This window comes from Elephas maximus, chromosome 12 (assembly GCF_024166365.1).
Source record: "Elephas maximus indicus isolate mEleMax1 chromosome 12, mEleMax1 primary haplotype, whole genome shotgun sequence".
NCBI classification, from domain to species: domain Eukaryota; kingdom Metazoa; phylum Chordata; class Mammalia; order Proboscidea; family Elephantidae; genus Elephas; species Elephas maximus.
Window position 1 is genome coordinate 99,855,332 of NC_064830.1, and position 15,750 is coordinate 99,871,081.

The window sequence follows — 15,750 nt, forward strand, 5'->3', positions numbered from 1 at the left end:
TGCACTCTCCCTTCAGGCTCTCACATGGGCTAGGCATGTACAGAGCAGGAACTCACCAGGACTGCCTTGTTTTTTTTGTCTTTGACAGGGTGCAGCCTTACCACTTTTCTCTTGCTCTCTGTTAGTGGAAAATATTTGAGTTTTCCTTCTGTGACATGTTTCTGCCTTACACACGTTCCAGCTTTCGCAGGTTTTACTGTATATCCAGTCACCTCAGAAAGCCCCTTTTTTTTTTTTTTTTTTTTGAGGAAATCAGTCATTTAGGGCTGATTACTTTCATTTGTATCTCAAACTTATCTTTTATTTTTAATAGGTTAGATAAGAATTGTCTGTCTTTATTTTCTTCATGAACACACGTTCCTGGTTGTGAGTTACAGCATCTGCCTCGGCCCTTTCTTTCCTCCTTTCCACCCAGCTGCTGTGCACCTGGTACAAACCTGAAATTATCTGTGTTAATTTTTGGATAACGATGGTCACGATTTGATAACATGGGAGTGAGTTTGTACATGATGACTGTCTACGCGTATCAGCTCTTATTTCTGAATTTGGCTTTTTTGCAGGTCCCTAGCTGTTGGTAGTAAGTCCGGTTATAAATTTTTCTCCCTTTCTTCTGTGGATAAGCTGGAACAGATCTATGAATGCAGTAAGTGTTTGCTTTATTTTTTCCCTTATTTAAAAAAAAAAAAGTTATACTTGAATTAGAATACGATCTTGCATTCAGACACTGTGGTTAAAGCCCAGATACCCATGACCAACACTCTTCTTCCGTCTTAGTCTCACCAAAGGGTGACAGCTGTTAACAATTTGATTATAATCTTCCAGACCATTTTGCGTACATGTAGATGTACATATAGAAATGCTTCGTTTTATGGGTTGTCTTTTTAAGTACATACACTATATGTATTATTCCGTGATTTTCCCCCTTTTTCATGCCATTTAAACTATTTTGGTTTCTGTCATAAAGACCTTCTAGAAAATTGGAAATTTTACAGCCTTAGTGGAAATGATTTCTTTGGTTGGGTTGTCATTTTATGGCATTTAGTCGCCTACATGTCAGAGAAGAGTAAGCATAGCAGAGAGTCATGGACTTGGGCTTCTTGCTCAGTCACTTACTATATGCTTTTAGATAGGTCACGTCACCTTTGAGCCTCAGGAATAATATTATCCATAAGGTTTTGGTCAGGATTAGAGAGCTTATGTATATGTGCGCTTAACAGAATGTATGTAGTTCATTCAGCGTAGAACTTGATGAATAAAAAGTAGTAGGAATGGCCCCCTCCCTTTTCTCCAGTGAGAATATGATGGAAAGCTTTGTACTCTTTTTACATACATAACTTTAAAAAAAAAAATGAGATAATTGTGGATTTACATGCAGTTCTAAGAAATAACGTGGATCCCCGGTGCCCTTTGCCCAGTTTCCTTCAGTGGTATTTGCAAAACTATAGTATAATATTACAACCAGGCTGTTGACATTGATAGAGTCCACCATTCTTATTCAGATTTCCCCAGTTTTACTTTTTTGTGTGTGTGTCTGAAGTTCCATGCAGTTTTATCACCTGTGTCCTGTATTATCCTGTGTCCTCTACCACAGTCCCAATGCCGCAAGGATCCCTCGTATCACCCTTTTATAATTACACCCACCTCCCCCCTCCCACCAGCCAGTCCTAACCCCTGACAACTACCAATCTGTTTTCCGTTTCTAAAATTGTCATTTCAAAAATGCCACATAAATGGAGCTATATAACCTTTCAGAATTGGGTTTCTTTGTTCAGCATAGTTCCCTGGAGTTTCAGTCAGGCTGTTGCATGTGTCACTAGTTCCTTTTTATTGCTGAGGAGTATCCTGTGGTGTGGATGCACCATGGTTTGTCTGATAGTTTGTCACCTGCTGCAGTACATCTGGGTTGACTTCACTTTTGGGCTGTTAACCACTAAACCCACTACGAACATTCACGTACAGGTTTTTGTGTGAACGTATGTTTTCATTTCTCTGGAATAATCACCAAGAGTGCACTTCCTAGGTTGAATGGTAGTCGCATGTTTAGTTTTTTGAGATATTGTCAACATTGCTTTCCAGAGTGGCTGTACCATTTTACATTCCCACCAGCAATGTATGAGAAGTCCAGTTTCCCCACATCCTTGCTAGCATTTGCCGTTGTCCCTATTTTTTTTATTTTAGCCATTCTGATATGTAGTGATGTCTCATTGTGGTTTTAATTTGTGTCTTCCTAATGGGTTTAATGGCCATCGTTGTTGAATATCTTTTCGTGTACTTGCTAGCCGTCTATATGTCCCCTTCAGTGAGATGTCTGTTCATGTCTTTTGCCCATTTTCTAATTAGATTGATTTTTTTTTTTTTTACTATTGAGTTTTGTAGTGTCTAATATATATCCTAGGTAATAGTCTTTTGTTGGGTATGTGGATTGTAAATATTGCCCCCCCCCACACTCCCCCACATGCATAACATTTTCAGCAGACCTGAAGCCTACCCATGGCCCTGGCCTAAGTTAAGAACCTTTGTATCAGAGAACAGAGGAGCTCAGGATTCAGAATATAGTTATTGTATTAGCCACACTGGAATTTGGGTTCAGGGTGACATTTACTTTGCATTATTTTACATGAGCATGAAGTTTTGGGGAATTGGGGTTTCCTCCTTACTGAGAATGCCAGGAGTTGCCCCCTGAGCCATTCTGTATCATCAGCTTTGCTTCCACCATGTGTTGCTATTCCATTTTGGAATTCTGCTTTACCTAATAGCTGCTCTTAAGAATGGGAGGTTCAGCTGGTTCGTGTGCAGAGATGGTTCATATTTGTTCTTGTTTAAATTTCATCCAGTAAACATTTTTATTGAGGGCCTGCCATGGCCAGGCCTGTCCTGGCCGTTGGAGAGATGGCAGCGACAAGGTTCCTGCTCTCATGGCACTTAATGTTTAAATGGAGGAAGACAGATGAGAGACAAGTGATTCTGTTTGTGTGGGATGTTGGGCTGGGAACACAGTGGCGAGCAAGCACAGACGTAAATGTTGTTATTGTTAGCGGCTGTCACGTTGTCTCCGACTCATGGTGACCCTATGTGTTACAGAGTAGAACTGCTCTGTAGGGTTTTCTTGGCTATAATCTTTGTGGAAGCAGATCTCTAGGCCTCTCTTTTGTGGAGTGACTATGTGGGTTAATAGCCGATTGCCACTTGTTAACATAAGATGAAAGGTCCCTGGGTGGCATGACACTTTGTGCTTGACTATTAACCTAAAGGTTGGTCATTCAGACTCACTCAGCACTGCTGCAGAAGAAAGGCCTGGCAAGTCAGAATTGACTTGACAACAATGGGTGGACATAAGATGAAGACTCAGGAAAAAAGTAGTTTCTTGTGCCAGGGACTTGAGTTCTGGCGTTCTCTGGCCAACAGGGTTAGGGCCCTACAGGCTCCTTCCCAGGCCTTGACTCCTCTTTGCTCCTGTCTTCAGATGATCTTCAGAAGCTCCAGCTTGTACCTCCTCTTCCCTCACCTCCACCAGTGGAGAGAGCGTCCTGGCTGTCAGCAAGCCCCTTTGTGGATGCTGTCCCAAAGACGAGCACCTGGGCCCTTTAAACGGAGATGTTCTCCTGAGCACAGCAAGGAGCAGAATTCACAGAATCACTGTCCCTGACTCTTGGTTTCCCCTTGGCTTTCTTAGATACTACTCTTTCCGTCCTCAGACTTGCCTGCTGATGCTGAGTATGTCTTCTCAAGCAGCCTGTCTTCTCGTTTGGAGGCTGGAAGATGGGATCAGGTGATAAAATAGGTGTGAACCAGTGTGCTTGCATGTCTCAGGTGGACGAGGGTGTTTCTGAAGATCACCAATGGGCAGCCTCTTATGTGATCCCACAGGGCATTACGTCAAAGAAAGGTGGCTCTGCCTCTGGAAAGATTCCATTAGGCTTTTATCAATGCGTGAAACATTTATTGAATCTATCCAAATGAAGTGCCTGAATTGTGCTGTTAAGTTGTTGCTTTATTGACTGGCATCACCCATCCATCGGTTTGTCATACTGCAGTGACTTGTTGCTGTGTTGGTGTGATGCTTGAAGCTATACTACTGGTCTTTCAAATATCAGCAGGGTCACCATGGTGGACAGGTTTCAGTTGACCTTCCAGACTAAGACAGACTAGAAGAAAGGCCTGGCAATCTGCTTCCAGAAATCAACCAATGAAAACATTGATCACAAGAGAACATTGTCCGACTTGGTTGTTTTGGACACGTCGTTATGATCAATTACTAGATGAAGACATCATGTTTGGTGAAAATAGAGGGCCAGCGAGGGTAAGGGAAACCCTGGGTGAGATGCACTGGCACAGTAGCTACAACGATGAACTCAAACATGCCAACAGTTGTAAGGATGATGTAAGACCTGGCAGTGTTTCAGTCTATTGTAAATACAGTTGCCATGAGTCAGAGATGACTCAACGGTAATGGCAGATACCTGTTTATCTATTTATCTGTCTACCTACCTACCACTCCCTCTCTCTAGTGAAGTAGTTATCAGTTTTGAAGTCCTCAGAATTGTTCCTCCTGTTGGGAGGTCAAATGCTTAGAAATGTTTCGGAGTACCAAAATCTGGTCTTTACTTTTCTGCAGATTGAATCCGTTTAATCTGTTTCCTTAAAGTTTGTTTCTGGCTTTTCGCAGTCTCATTTTTCAAAGGTTTTTGATAGAATAAAACGTGATGTCCTTATGGTATCTTTTAAAGAGTGGGTATTTACTGATCAGCATGATAAGTTGATAACTAGATTTCTGGGTTCTTAGTGAACTTTAGTAGAACTTTGAAGACTCAGGTGTACCTGACGCAAGCCTTGGTATTTTCCTTTTTTTGATGTGAATATTGAGTTTTAGGTGAATGTCTACACAGCAAATTAGATTCCCGTTCAACAATTCCATGTGTCAGCACCCTTCCCATTTCCACCCTGCCTTCCCCGTTTCCATCCCTTCAGTTTCCCTGCCCTTCCTTGCCGTCTCATCTTTGCTTTTGGGCAAATGTCGCCCATTTGGTCTCATATAGTTGATTGTTCTAAGGAGCATGTTCCTCATGGGTGTTACAGTTTATTTTATAGGCCAGTCTATTATTTGGCTGAAAGATGACCTCAAGGAGTGGCTGCAGTTCTGGGTTAAGAGGGTGTCTTAGGGCGTTACTCTCGGGGGTTCCCCCAGTCCTTATTGGTCCAGTAAGTGGTTTTCTTTATGAGTTTAAGTTTTGTTCTACATTTTTCTCCCATTCTAACTAAGACCTTCCATTGTGTCTCTGGTCAGAACGGTAGGTAGTGGTAGACAGGCACCATCTAGTTCTTCTGGTCTCAGGCTAAGGGAAGCTGTGGTTCACGTGGGCCATTAGTCCTATGGACTGATTTCTTCTTTGAGTCTTTGGTTTCTTCCACTCTCCTTTGCTCCAGATGGAAAGAGACCAATAGTTGTGTCTTAGGTGGCCGCTCATAAGCTTTTAAGTCCCCAGACGCTACTCACCAAACTAGGAGGTAGAACGTTATCCTTATAAACTAAGTTATGCCAGTTGACCTAGCTGTCCTACAAGATTATGATCCTGAGCCTGAAACCCAGTAAATCAGTTCCATGAAGTGTTTGGATATGTCTAGGAAGTATCCATAACTGTACCCCTTGTGTACCATTTTGTACATATGGATATATATGGTCAGCACACATAAACGTGTATGTACATATTCCCTCAGATATACCTATATATGCATGTACATGTACTCCCATATGCCCTCCCACACCCATACAGCATACATATTTACCTGTGTAACTACCCGCATATTTTTTTAATGTTACTATTGTTGCAAAATTATATATGTTATAGCATTTACTGTGTTGTTGTTAGGTGCCATTAGGTCTTTTCTGACTCATAGCAACCCTGTGTACAACAGAATGAAACACTGCCCGGTCCTGCGCCATCCTCACAGTTGTTGTTCTGATTGAGCTCATTGTTGGAGCCACTGTGTCAGTCCATGTCATTGAGGTTCTTCCTCTTTTTTGTTGGCCCTCTACCAAGCATGATATCCTTCTCCAGGGACTGCTCCCTCTTGATAACATGTCCAAAGTATGTAAGACGAAGTCTCACCATCCTTGTTTCTAAGGAGCGTTTTGACTACTTCTTTCAGGACAGATTTGTTCCTTCTTTTGGCAGTCCATGGTATATTCCATAGCATTTACCATAGTTCATAGCATTTACCTTAGTTGTCCTTTATTCTTGCATATCTTCTTAGTGTTTTCATTTACCTTAGTTGGGTTGTGCTGACTTTCCCCATATTGTATATTGTCTTTCCTATCACCAGAATTTTTTTTTTTTTTTTTTTTTTATCACCAGAATTAACACGTGTCTTGGGGCCCTGGTGGTGCAGTGGTAAGCATTTGGCTGCTAACCAAAAGGTCGGCAGTTCACATCTACCAGGCGCCCCTTGGAAAGCCAGTGGGGCAGTTCTCTGTCCTGTAGGGTCGCTATGAGTTGGAATAAACTCGATGGCAACAGGTTTGTTTTTTTTTTACTATCTAGTAAGTGGAAACCCAGGTGGCATAGTGGTTAAGAGCTGTGGCTGCTAACCAAAAGGTTGGCAGTTCGAATCCACCAGGTACTCCTTGGAAACTCTATGGGGCAGTTCTACTCTGACCTGTAGGGTCGCTGTGAGTCGGAATTGACTCAGTGGCAGTGGGTTTGGTTTTGGGTTTTATCTAGTTTTCCCAATCCCTCTCCCTCTCATCCCTGTAACCATCAAAGAATGTTGCTTTCTGTGTATATACCTGTTCTTGACTTTTCATAAAAGTGGTTCATGCAATATCTATCTTTTTGTGATTGACTTGTTTCACTCAGCATAATGCCTTCCAGATTCATCCATGTTATAAGACATTTCACAGACTCATTATTATTTTTTATCATTGCATAATGTTCCATCATATGTATGTACCACAATTTGTTTATCTCTTCATCTGTTGATAGGCACTTGTGTTGTTCCCATCTTTTTGCTATTGTGAATAATGATGCAGTGAATATGGGTGTGCGTATGTCTATTCGTGTCATTGCTCTTATCACTCTAGGATATATACCTAGGAATGGTATCGCTGAATCATAAAGTGTTTCTATTTCTAGCATTTTGAGGAGGCGCTATACCATTTCCCCGAGCGGTTGTACCATTTTACACTCCTTCCAGTGGAGTGTAAGAGTTCCAATCTCCCCACAATCTCACCAGCATTTATTGTTTTCTGATCACTGCCATTTTCGGAGGGTGAAATGGTATCTGGTGGTAGTTTTCATTTGCATCTCTAATAGCTGATGATTCGCGAGCATCTCGTGTGTGTGTGTGTGTGTGTGTGTGTGTGTGTGTGTGTGTGTGTGTGTTAGCTGCTTGAATGTCTTCTTTGGCGAAGTGTCTGTTCATGTCCTTTGTCCATTTTTTGATTGGATTTTTTGTTTTTTGTTGTTGAAGTTTTCCATGTGTTTTAGAAATTAGACCCTTGTCAGATACGTCATTGCCAAAAATTTTTTCCCAGTCTGTAGGTTCTCTTTTTTCTCTTTTGGTAAAGTCTTTTGATGAACATAAGTATTTAATCTTTAGGAGGTCCCAGTTAACTACTTTATCTCCTGTTGTTTGTGCATTTTTAGTTGTGTGTATTTATGGAAAAAATTAGGACCCCTAGCTTTGTCCCTGTGTTGTCTTCCGGGAATGTCACAGTTTTAGCCTTAACATTTAGGTCTTTGATCTGTTTTGAGTTAGTTTTTGTGTACAGTATGAAGTATGGATCCTGGTATCCAGTTTTGCCAGCACTATCTGTTAAAGAAACTGTCTCTTCCCCATTGAATGTACTTTGACCCCTTGTCAGAGATCAGCTGTCCATAGCTGTATGGATTAACTTCTGGGTTCTCAGTTCTGTTCCATTGTCCCCAAGCCTTGGTATTTTCTTTTGCCTTATAAGCATGTGAAAGCTGAACGATGAATAAGGAAGACCAAGAAGAATTGATGCATTTGAATTAATGGTGTTGGCAAAGAACATTGAATATACCATGGACTTCCAGAAGAACAAACAAATTTGTCTTGGAGGAAGTACAGCCAGAATGCTCCTTAGAAGTGAGGATGACGCGACTTTGTCTCACATACTTTGGATGTGTTATCAGGAAGGACCCATCCCTGGAGAAGGACATCATGCTTGGTAAAGCAAAGGCTCAGTGAAAAAGAGGAAGACTCTCAACAAAGTGGATTGACACGATGGCTATAACAACAGACTCAAACATCACAACAATTGTGAGGGTGGCGCAGGACTCGGCAATGTTTCATTCTGTTGTACATAGGGTCGTTGTAAGTCAGAACTGACTCAACGGCATTTAATGACAGTAAACTTTGGTCCTTAAAAATAGGTGGTGAAACGGACAAAGGACATGTTTTGAGGGTTCATACTTTAAACTGAAGCTGTTCTTTTGTTCCTAGAACGTTAGCCATCTTTCTCACATTCTTTATTGAGTAGGTGTCTCTCAGAAAACAAATCAGCTACTGAGTGAATATCATGATTGTTTTCTTTCATTTTTTCACAAACAGACTTAGAGCAAAGAATACAACTTCTCTCAGTATTCAGTTCAGGTTCAGTATCGGCTGTACCCCCATACCTCTTCCCAGCCCCTCATAAAATCAGATCTTTGCTCTCAGTCGTGGTGATTGCATCAGAAAGAATTAGCCAGAACTGGTCTTGGTCTTAGGGAAAACGAGATTGACAACGTATTCTTTCATTTAGGAAAACAAACAAGCAATAACCCTAAAACCTTTGTCCAGCAGCATTTAAAGATTTTTTTATTCTGATAGAATTTTCATTCAAACTCAAAGGAAAGTTGCAAGAAGCCTCGATAGACGTTTTGCCCATCGTTTACATATGCCTGTTTGTTTTATCATTTCTCTGTCTCTTTTTTTTTTTTTGGTTTGGTTTGAAGATGTCGTTACTGTTGTTGTTAGGTGTCATCGAATAGGTTCTGTCTCATAGCGACCCTAGTACAATAGAACAAAACACTGCCCGGTCCTGTGCCATCCCCACAATCGTTGCCATGTTTGAGCAGAGCCCATCGTTGCAGCCACTGTGTCAGTCCATTTCGTAGAAGGTCTTCCTCTTTTTCACTGACTCTCTACTTTACCAAGCATTATGTCCTTTTCCAGGGATTGCTCCCTCCTGATAACGCATCCAAAGTACGTGAAATGAAAGTCTTGCTATCCTTGCTTTTAAGGCACGTGGTCGCTCTTTCCTGAACTGTTACCGTTAGGCAAAATAAATAAAGGATGTAGATTTATTATTTTTAAAATATCACAGAAGTTTAGAAGGGAAATTTAGCTTTTCTGGATTCTCTGTTGTGTATTTTCTTTGCATTTTGTGTTTCTGAGCTAGAACAGACGTCACAAAGCGTTCAGTTCTGAAACGAAGCAGAAGCACACTATCTGCTAGCTCAGCGAGTGACCAGAGCCCACTTTGGTGACAGAAGTGCATCCGCAGACATTGAACAGCTTGATCAGCCAGGACGCTGAGTGTCATTTACTTCACGGGCCGTCGCTTGCAATTCGAGTTTGAGAAATGGGGCTTTCTGACGTCGTACCTCTGGGGCAGACCTTGCACTGGTTGGAATATTAATTTAAGTGAGATTTATAGTAAGGGGTTTCACATAGGTGAGACTCCAGTAGCCTCTCTGCTTAAATCTGTAGTAATGGAATAGCTGGCTCTGAACTTACATCTTTGGCACTCTAGAACTTCTGTAGAAGTTTTATCCTTGCCAACTGTAAGCGGTGCCAACAGAAGCAGAACAGCATCATTTCTTAAATAATTATTGTTTAAATAAAATTTTCAACAGACAGTCTCTAGGAAGCTGGGCAGCAACTGGCAGGGGCCACCTAGAATGAGTCCCTAAAAGCAAGGCCCTAGACACTTGAGGTCACTACCATTTTTATTCAGACTTTCTTGGTGGTTAGCTGGGGCTTGTCGGCGCTGGTGTTCTGGTAACATGCCATCCTGAATAGCACAAATGTGTTGTTTGGTGTCTTTCTTTTGTTTTTCATTTGATGCCAGCGGCCTTACTTTATCAGCCTGGTCCATCGTTGACCCTTATTTCAGGGAGGCTGAGCTGTCTGCACTGCACTTGAACTTAGCGGGAAGTGGTGGCTCTTGGTATATGGGTTCTGTGTGTAGTTTTTATTGAAAAGTTCTGTTGGGCATGAACTGCAGTGTAAACGTATTGCTGTCAAGTCGATTTGGACTCACTGCGACCCTATAGGACAGAGTAGAACTGCCCCCAAGGGTTTCCAAGGCTGTAATCTTTATGAAAGCAGATCACCAGCTCTTTCTTCTCTGGAGCCACCAGTGGGTTTGAACAGCCAACCTTTTGGCTAGCAGCCGAGCAATTAACCACTGCGCCATCAGGGCTCGTTGAAGTGCAATACAAGTCAAAGAGCTTCTGGAAACAGTACAGTAGGAAAAATAACAAATCTGAGCCACTAAGGATATATAAAAATAGGTTACTCTCTGAAAGATGTATTCCTAAAAAGATCTAGGTAAATCGGTGTGCAGGGTTTAAAGGAACTCTGGAGTGAGTCTTTTGTGTTGCGATTATTCTGTCTTCAAGAGCTAACAAAAGTTTGTATCTTGCCCCAGGGAACCCAGTGTCTCATCTGCCCTTTGCAGAGGTCCCCCGCCCTCTTTCTTGTGACTGCCTGCTTTGGAGATCTCTTGAAAATTAACTAGATACTTTCCCCAGAACACTGGATATTTTTAGCATAGACTTTGAGTTTCACAGGGGCCTTGGTGGCGCAGTGGTTAAAGCACTTGGCTGCTAACCGAAAGGTTGACAGTTCCAGCCCACCAGCAGCTCCACAGGAGAAGGATGTGGCAGTCTCCTTCTCTGAGGATTTACAGCTTTGGAAACCTTGTGAGGCAGTTGTACTCAGTCCTTACAGGGTCGCTATGAGTCAGAACCACTCAATGGCAGTGGGGTTTTTGTTTGTTTGTTTGTTTTTTAAAGCAGTTTCAGGGATCCCTTGAAGCCCATCTGTACATCTCCTAGGGGAAGAAAGTCCCATCCACTTTATGCCTATGATCTTAACGTGTCAGCCAGAGTTCACATTTCTGCATAGTCTGTCTGAGCTTGTCGCTGGAACCCCATCATAAATTGGGGACTATGAAGTTACTTGTTTAGAGTGTACAATTCAGTGGTTTTTAGTGTATTTACAATGTTGTGCAACCTACCGTAAGCTACTTCTAGAACTTCTTATTCCAAAAAGAAATCTTGAACCTATTAGCAGTCAGTTGCTCCCCATTTCCTCCCAACCCCTCAGCCCCAGGCAACCACTAATCTACTCTCTGTCTCTTTAGACTTGCTGTTCTGGACATTTCACATCACTGGAATCATATGACATGTAGTTGTTTGTGACTGACTTTTTTCACTTAACATAATGGTTCATTCACAGAAGAGCATGCATGAGAACTTCACTTCTTTTTATGGCCAAACAATATGCCATTGTAAGTGTATACCACGCTTTGTGTCTCCACACGTCATTCGTTGATGGACATCTGAGTTGTTTGCACTTTTTGGCCACTGTTAATGTTGCTACGAACATTCGTGTACAAGCTTTTGTGCGGGTACATGTTTTTATTTTTTATTTTTTTAGATATCTAGGGGTGGAATTGCTGGGCGAACATCTTTGTTTTGCTTACTTGTTTGGGGCCAGCTGTAAGATAAGTTCTTAGAAATAATAGGGTTAGCAGATGAATACATCTTAAAATTGAGAGACATTGCCAAGTTGTGCTTAAAAAATCATCACTAGTTTATATTCCTGTCAACAGGGTATTGTTATTGTGTGCTGCGGAGTAGATTCCAACTTGTAGCGACTCTATAGGCCAGAGTAGAACTGCCCCCATAGAGTTTCTTAGACTATAATCTTTACGGGATCAAATTGCCAGGTCTTTTCTCCCCTAGAGCAGCTGGAGAGTTCACCACTGAGCTTTTGGTTAGCAGCTGAGCACTTAACCATTGCACCAACAGGGCTCCTTTCGGCAGGGTATAAGAGTGCCGGTTTTCCCGCACCCCCACCAACACTAAGCATTATCCAACATTTTAATATTTACAAGTCTCCGAGATTATTAAAAAGGTCCGTTTGCCTTATTACATTATTGTATTTCTTAACTCATAATTAAATTGAAGTCTTTATTTTTTTCAGGTAGTCATTTGCCTTATTTATTTAAGTTGCCTGGTTATTTCCTTTGCCTGTTTTTCTGTTGGGTTATTTGTCACTCTCTTACTGATTTAAAGGAAATTAGCACTTGGTTGTGTATTGTAGTTTCTTTTTCTGAGTTGTCGTTTACTTTTTTACCTTGTTTATGATTCTTTTTGCCATTCTGAAATCTTGAATTTTCGTATATTCAAATATGGCAGTCTTTTCTCTTAAGGCTTCTGGGTCCAGAAAAGCTTTTCCTGTTCCAGGGGTACATAAAACATTCTTTGATATTTTCCTCTAGTACCTTGCCGTCATGTTTTACATTAAATAAATCCTTGGTTTACCTGGGATTTATTTTGATGTTAGGAATCCTCCACTTTTATCCATAGGCTGGAAAAGATATTTTTCCTGTGTCCTTATTTATTTTAATGGGCATACTGAAGATGTCAGATGATGAGCTTCTCTTTCAGCTTCTCAGCAAAGAAGATATAAATAAAAAAAAAAAAATAGTTAAAGCTAAATGGCAAGAAATTAATTTAACGTTTGCTAAATCTAGGTGATGGATATATGGAGTCCAGTTATACTGTTCTCTATTCTTATGAATATTTGAATTTAATGTTAGCTTTCCTGCCTCTACCCTCCCTCATTTTAAAAATTTTAATAAGAGTCTCCTGGGTTGTTTTTTTTTTTTTTCATTAAAATTTCAATAAGATCATTTCAAACTTACAGTTGGTTGGGAAAGATAAACACCCTAACCCATTAGTTAGTTCTTTACTTTCTCTGTGCCTGCATTTAAGCAACTGAACACATCCCAACTGATTTTCCCCCCATTCCTTTGTCAACACTTTACTGTAGAAATTTTCAAACACACAGAAAAGTTGAAAGAATTTTACAGTCAATACCCATCTACCCACCACCCAGATTCTGACAAGATTTTACTATATTTGTCTGTCACAGATCCATCCGTAATCCATTTTATTTTTTGTTCATTTTAAAGTACATTATAGATATCAGTACATATTCCTGTTATGTAAAGGCTTCAGCTTGACTGTTACTTACTAGAGTTCAGTGTTTTCATTTTTTTTGGTTTTGATATAAAATTTACATATGATGAAATGCACAAATCTTAAGTTAACTTTCTGTGAATTTTGACAAATGCGTACATCTGTATAAGCTGAACCCCTATCAAGGCTAGTATGTACTCTTTTGGTAAGATTGCATTCATTCAGCTTATGTTTTTGAGATTTATCCATATCGTTATATGTCTCAGTTGCCCAATATGAATATGTAACGGTTTGTTTATCCACTCGTCTGTTGATGGACATCTGAGCTCTTTCCAGTTTTTAGCTGTTATAAATAAAGCTGCTATGAACATTCTTGTACAGGTCTCTTTGTGTACATATATTTTAGTTTATTAGGTAAGTACCTAGGAATGGAGTTGTGGGAACGTAGGGTAGGTATGTGTTTAGTTTTATAGGAAGTTACCAGACTTTTCTCCTAAGTGGCTGTACCGTTTTGTATTCCCACCAAGGATGTTTGAGGGGTCCCGTTGCTCTACATCCTCACTAACATTTAGTGTTGTCAGTCCTTTTAATTTTAGCCGTTCTGGTGGCCGTGCAATATCTCATTGTGGTTTTGCTTTGAATTTCTATGATGACTAACGGTGTTGAGTACTTTGATGTGCTTGTTTGCCATCTGTAAATCTTCTTTAATGAAATGTCAGCCCAAATCTTTTGCCCCTTTTTATATTTGATCATCTTATTATTTTTGAGGTCTTTAGATATTCTAGATTCCAGACTTCGTGAGATATGTCTTATGAATATTTTCTCCCAGTCTGTGGCTTACCTGTCTACTTTCTTAATGGTGTCTTTTGAGCAAATGTTTTTAATTTTGATGAAGTCTGATATATCAGTTCTTTTCATTTGTGGTGATTGCTTTTTGTGTCCTATATCTAAGAAACCTTAGCCTACCCCAAAGTCGTGAGGATATTTCCTGTGTTTTCTTTGAAAACTTTGTGGTTTTAGCTTTTATATTTAGGTTAATATTCTGTCATTAATTTTGGTGTATGCTGTGAGTCAAGGTTAATTCTTTTTCCTTATGAATTTCAGTTGTTCTGTCACAATTTGTTGAAAGCATTTTTCTTCCCTCTATTTTCTGGGCTCTTTATTCTCTTCCATTGATCTATTTGTCAACCGTTATGGCAATTTTGGAGTCCTGATGGAACAGCAGTTAAGAGCTCAGCTGCTAACCAAAAGGTCAGCAGTTCAAATCCACCAGCAGCTCCTTGGAAAACCCTATAGGGCAGTTCTACTCTGTCATATAGGGTCACTATGTGTCAGAATCGACTCAATGGCAGCACGTTTGGTTTTGGTTTAGGGTGATATTACACTGTCTGGTTTACTATAGCTTTATATCGTAAGTCTTGAAGTCATATTGTGTAAGTTCTTTAACTCTGATCTTTTTCAAGATACCTTTAGCCATTCTAGTTCCTTTTCCCTTCTATATAAATTTTAAAATAATCTTGTCATTGTCTATAAAAACGCCTGCTGGGATTATGATTGGGATTGCATCAGATCTAGGAATCAATTTGAGGAGGATTCATAACAACGTTGAGTATGCTAATCCATGAGCATGGTATATCTCTTCGTTTATTTAGGTCTTCTTTAATTTCTCTTAGTAATAGTCTGTGGTTTTGATATGGCAGTCTTACATGTCTCTGTCGAAAGTGTTTCTGATATTTTATAGTTTTGATAGTATTGTAAATGGAAATTTTTTCATTTCACTTTCCAGTTGTTTGCTGCTAGTTTACAAAAAGGCAAATGATTTTTGTATGTTAACCTTGTATCCTGTGACTTTGCTAAATTCACTTACTCTCATGGTTCCTTTCCAACATTCACATTCCAATCCTGGTAATTATTAATGCATCTTGAACGCATATTTTATCAATTTGAGACCGCAGAAGTCGGTAAAAATCTTCAATTTCTTCATTTTTGGCATTAGTGGTTGGTATCAAGTGTTCTTCTTTGTATGCGTATGGATATTATCCTATCACTAACAGTGTTCTACTTCAGGATAGATCTTGAAATATCCTTTTTGATGATGAATGTGACACTGTTCCTCTTTAATTTGTCATTCCTGACATAGTAAACCATATGATTGTCCAATTTAAAATGGCCAATACCAGCCACTTCAGATTACTAGTGCCTAGGATATTGACCTTCAAGCATTTTTGACATCTTCGAATTTTTCTTGATTCGTACTTTGTACGTTCCACATTCCGATTACTAATGGATGTTTGCAGCTGTTTCGTCACATTTTGAGTCATGCCGCATCAGCAAATGAAGGTCCCAAAACTTTACTCCATTCACATCATTAAGGTTGACTCTCCTTTGAGGAGGAAGCTCTTCTTTAGTCATATTTTGAGTGCCTTCGAATCTGAGGGGCTCACCTTCCGGCACTATATCAGATAATACTCTGCTGCTATCCATAAAGGTTCTTATTGGTTAATTTTTTTCAGAAGTAGACTGCCAGGTC

The 15,750-nt window shown here is 40.2% G+C and overlaps 1 protein-coding gene across 3 annotated transcripts in view; it reads left to right on the forward strand.

The window, feature by feature from the left end:
* Positions 1-15,750, forward strand: part of WIPI2 (WD repeat domain, phosphoinositide interacting 2) — a 57,191-nt gene that overhangs the window by 12,043 nt on the left and 29,398 nt on the right. For all 3 annotated transcript variants that reach the window (XM_049903171.1, XM_049903172.1, XM_049903173.1), the window contains exon 2: positions 561-643. In XM_049903171.1, coding sequence (XP_049759128.1) covers positions 561-643 — 83 coding nt within the window. The remainder of the gene's footprint in view (positions 1-560; positions 644-15,750) is intronic.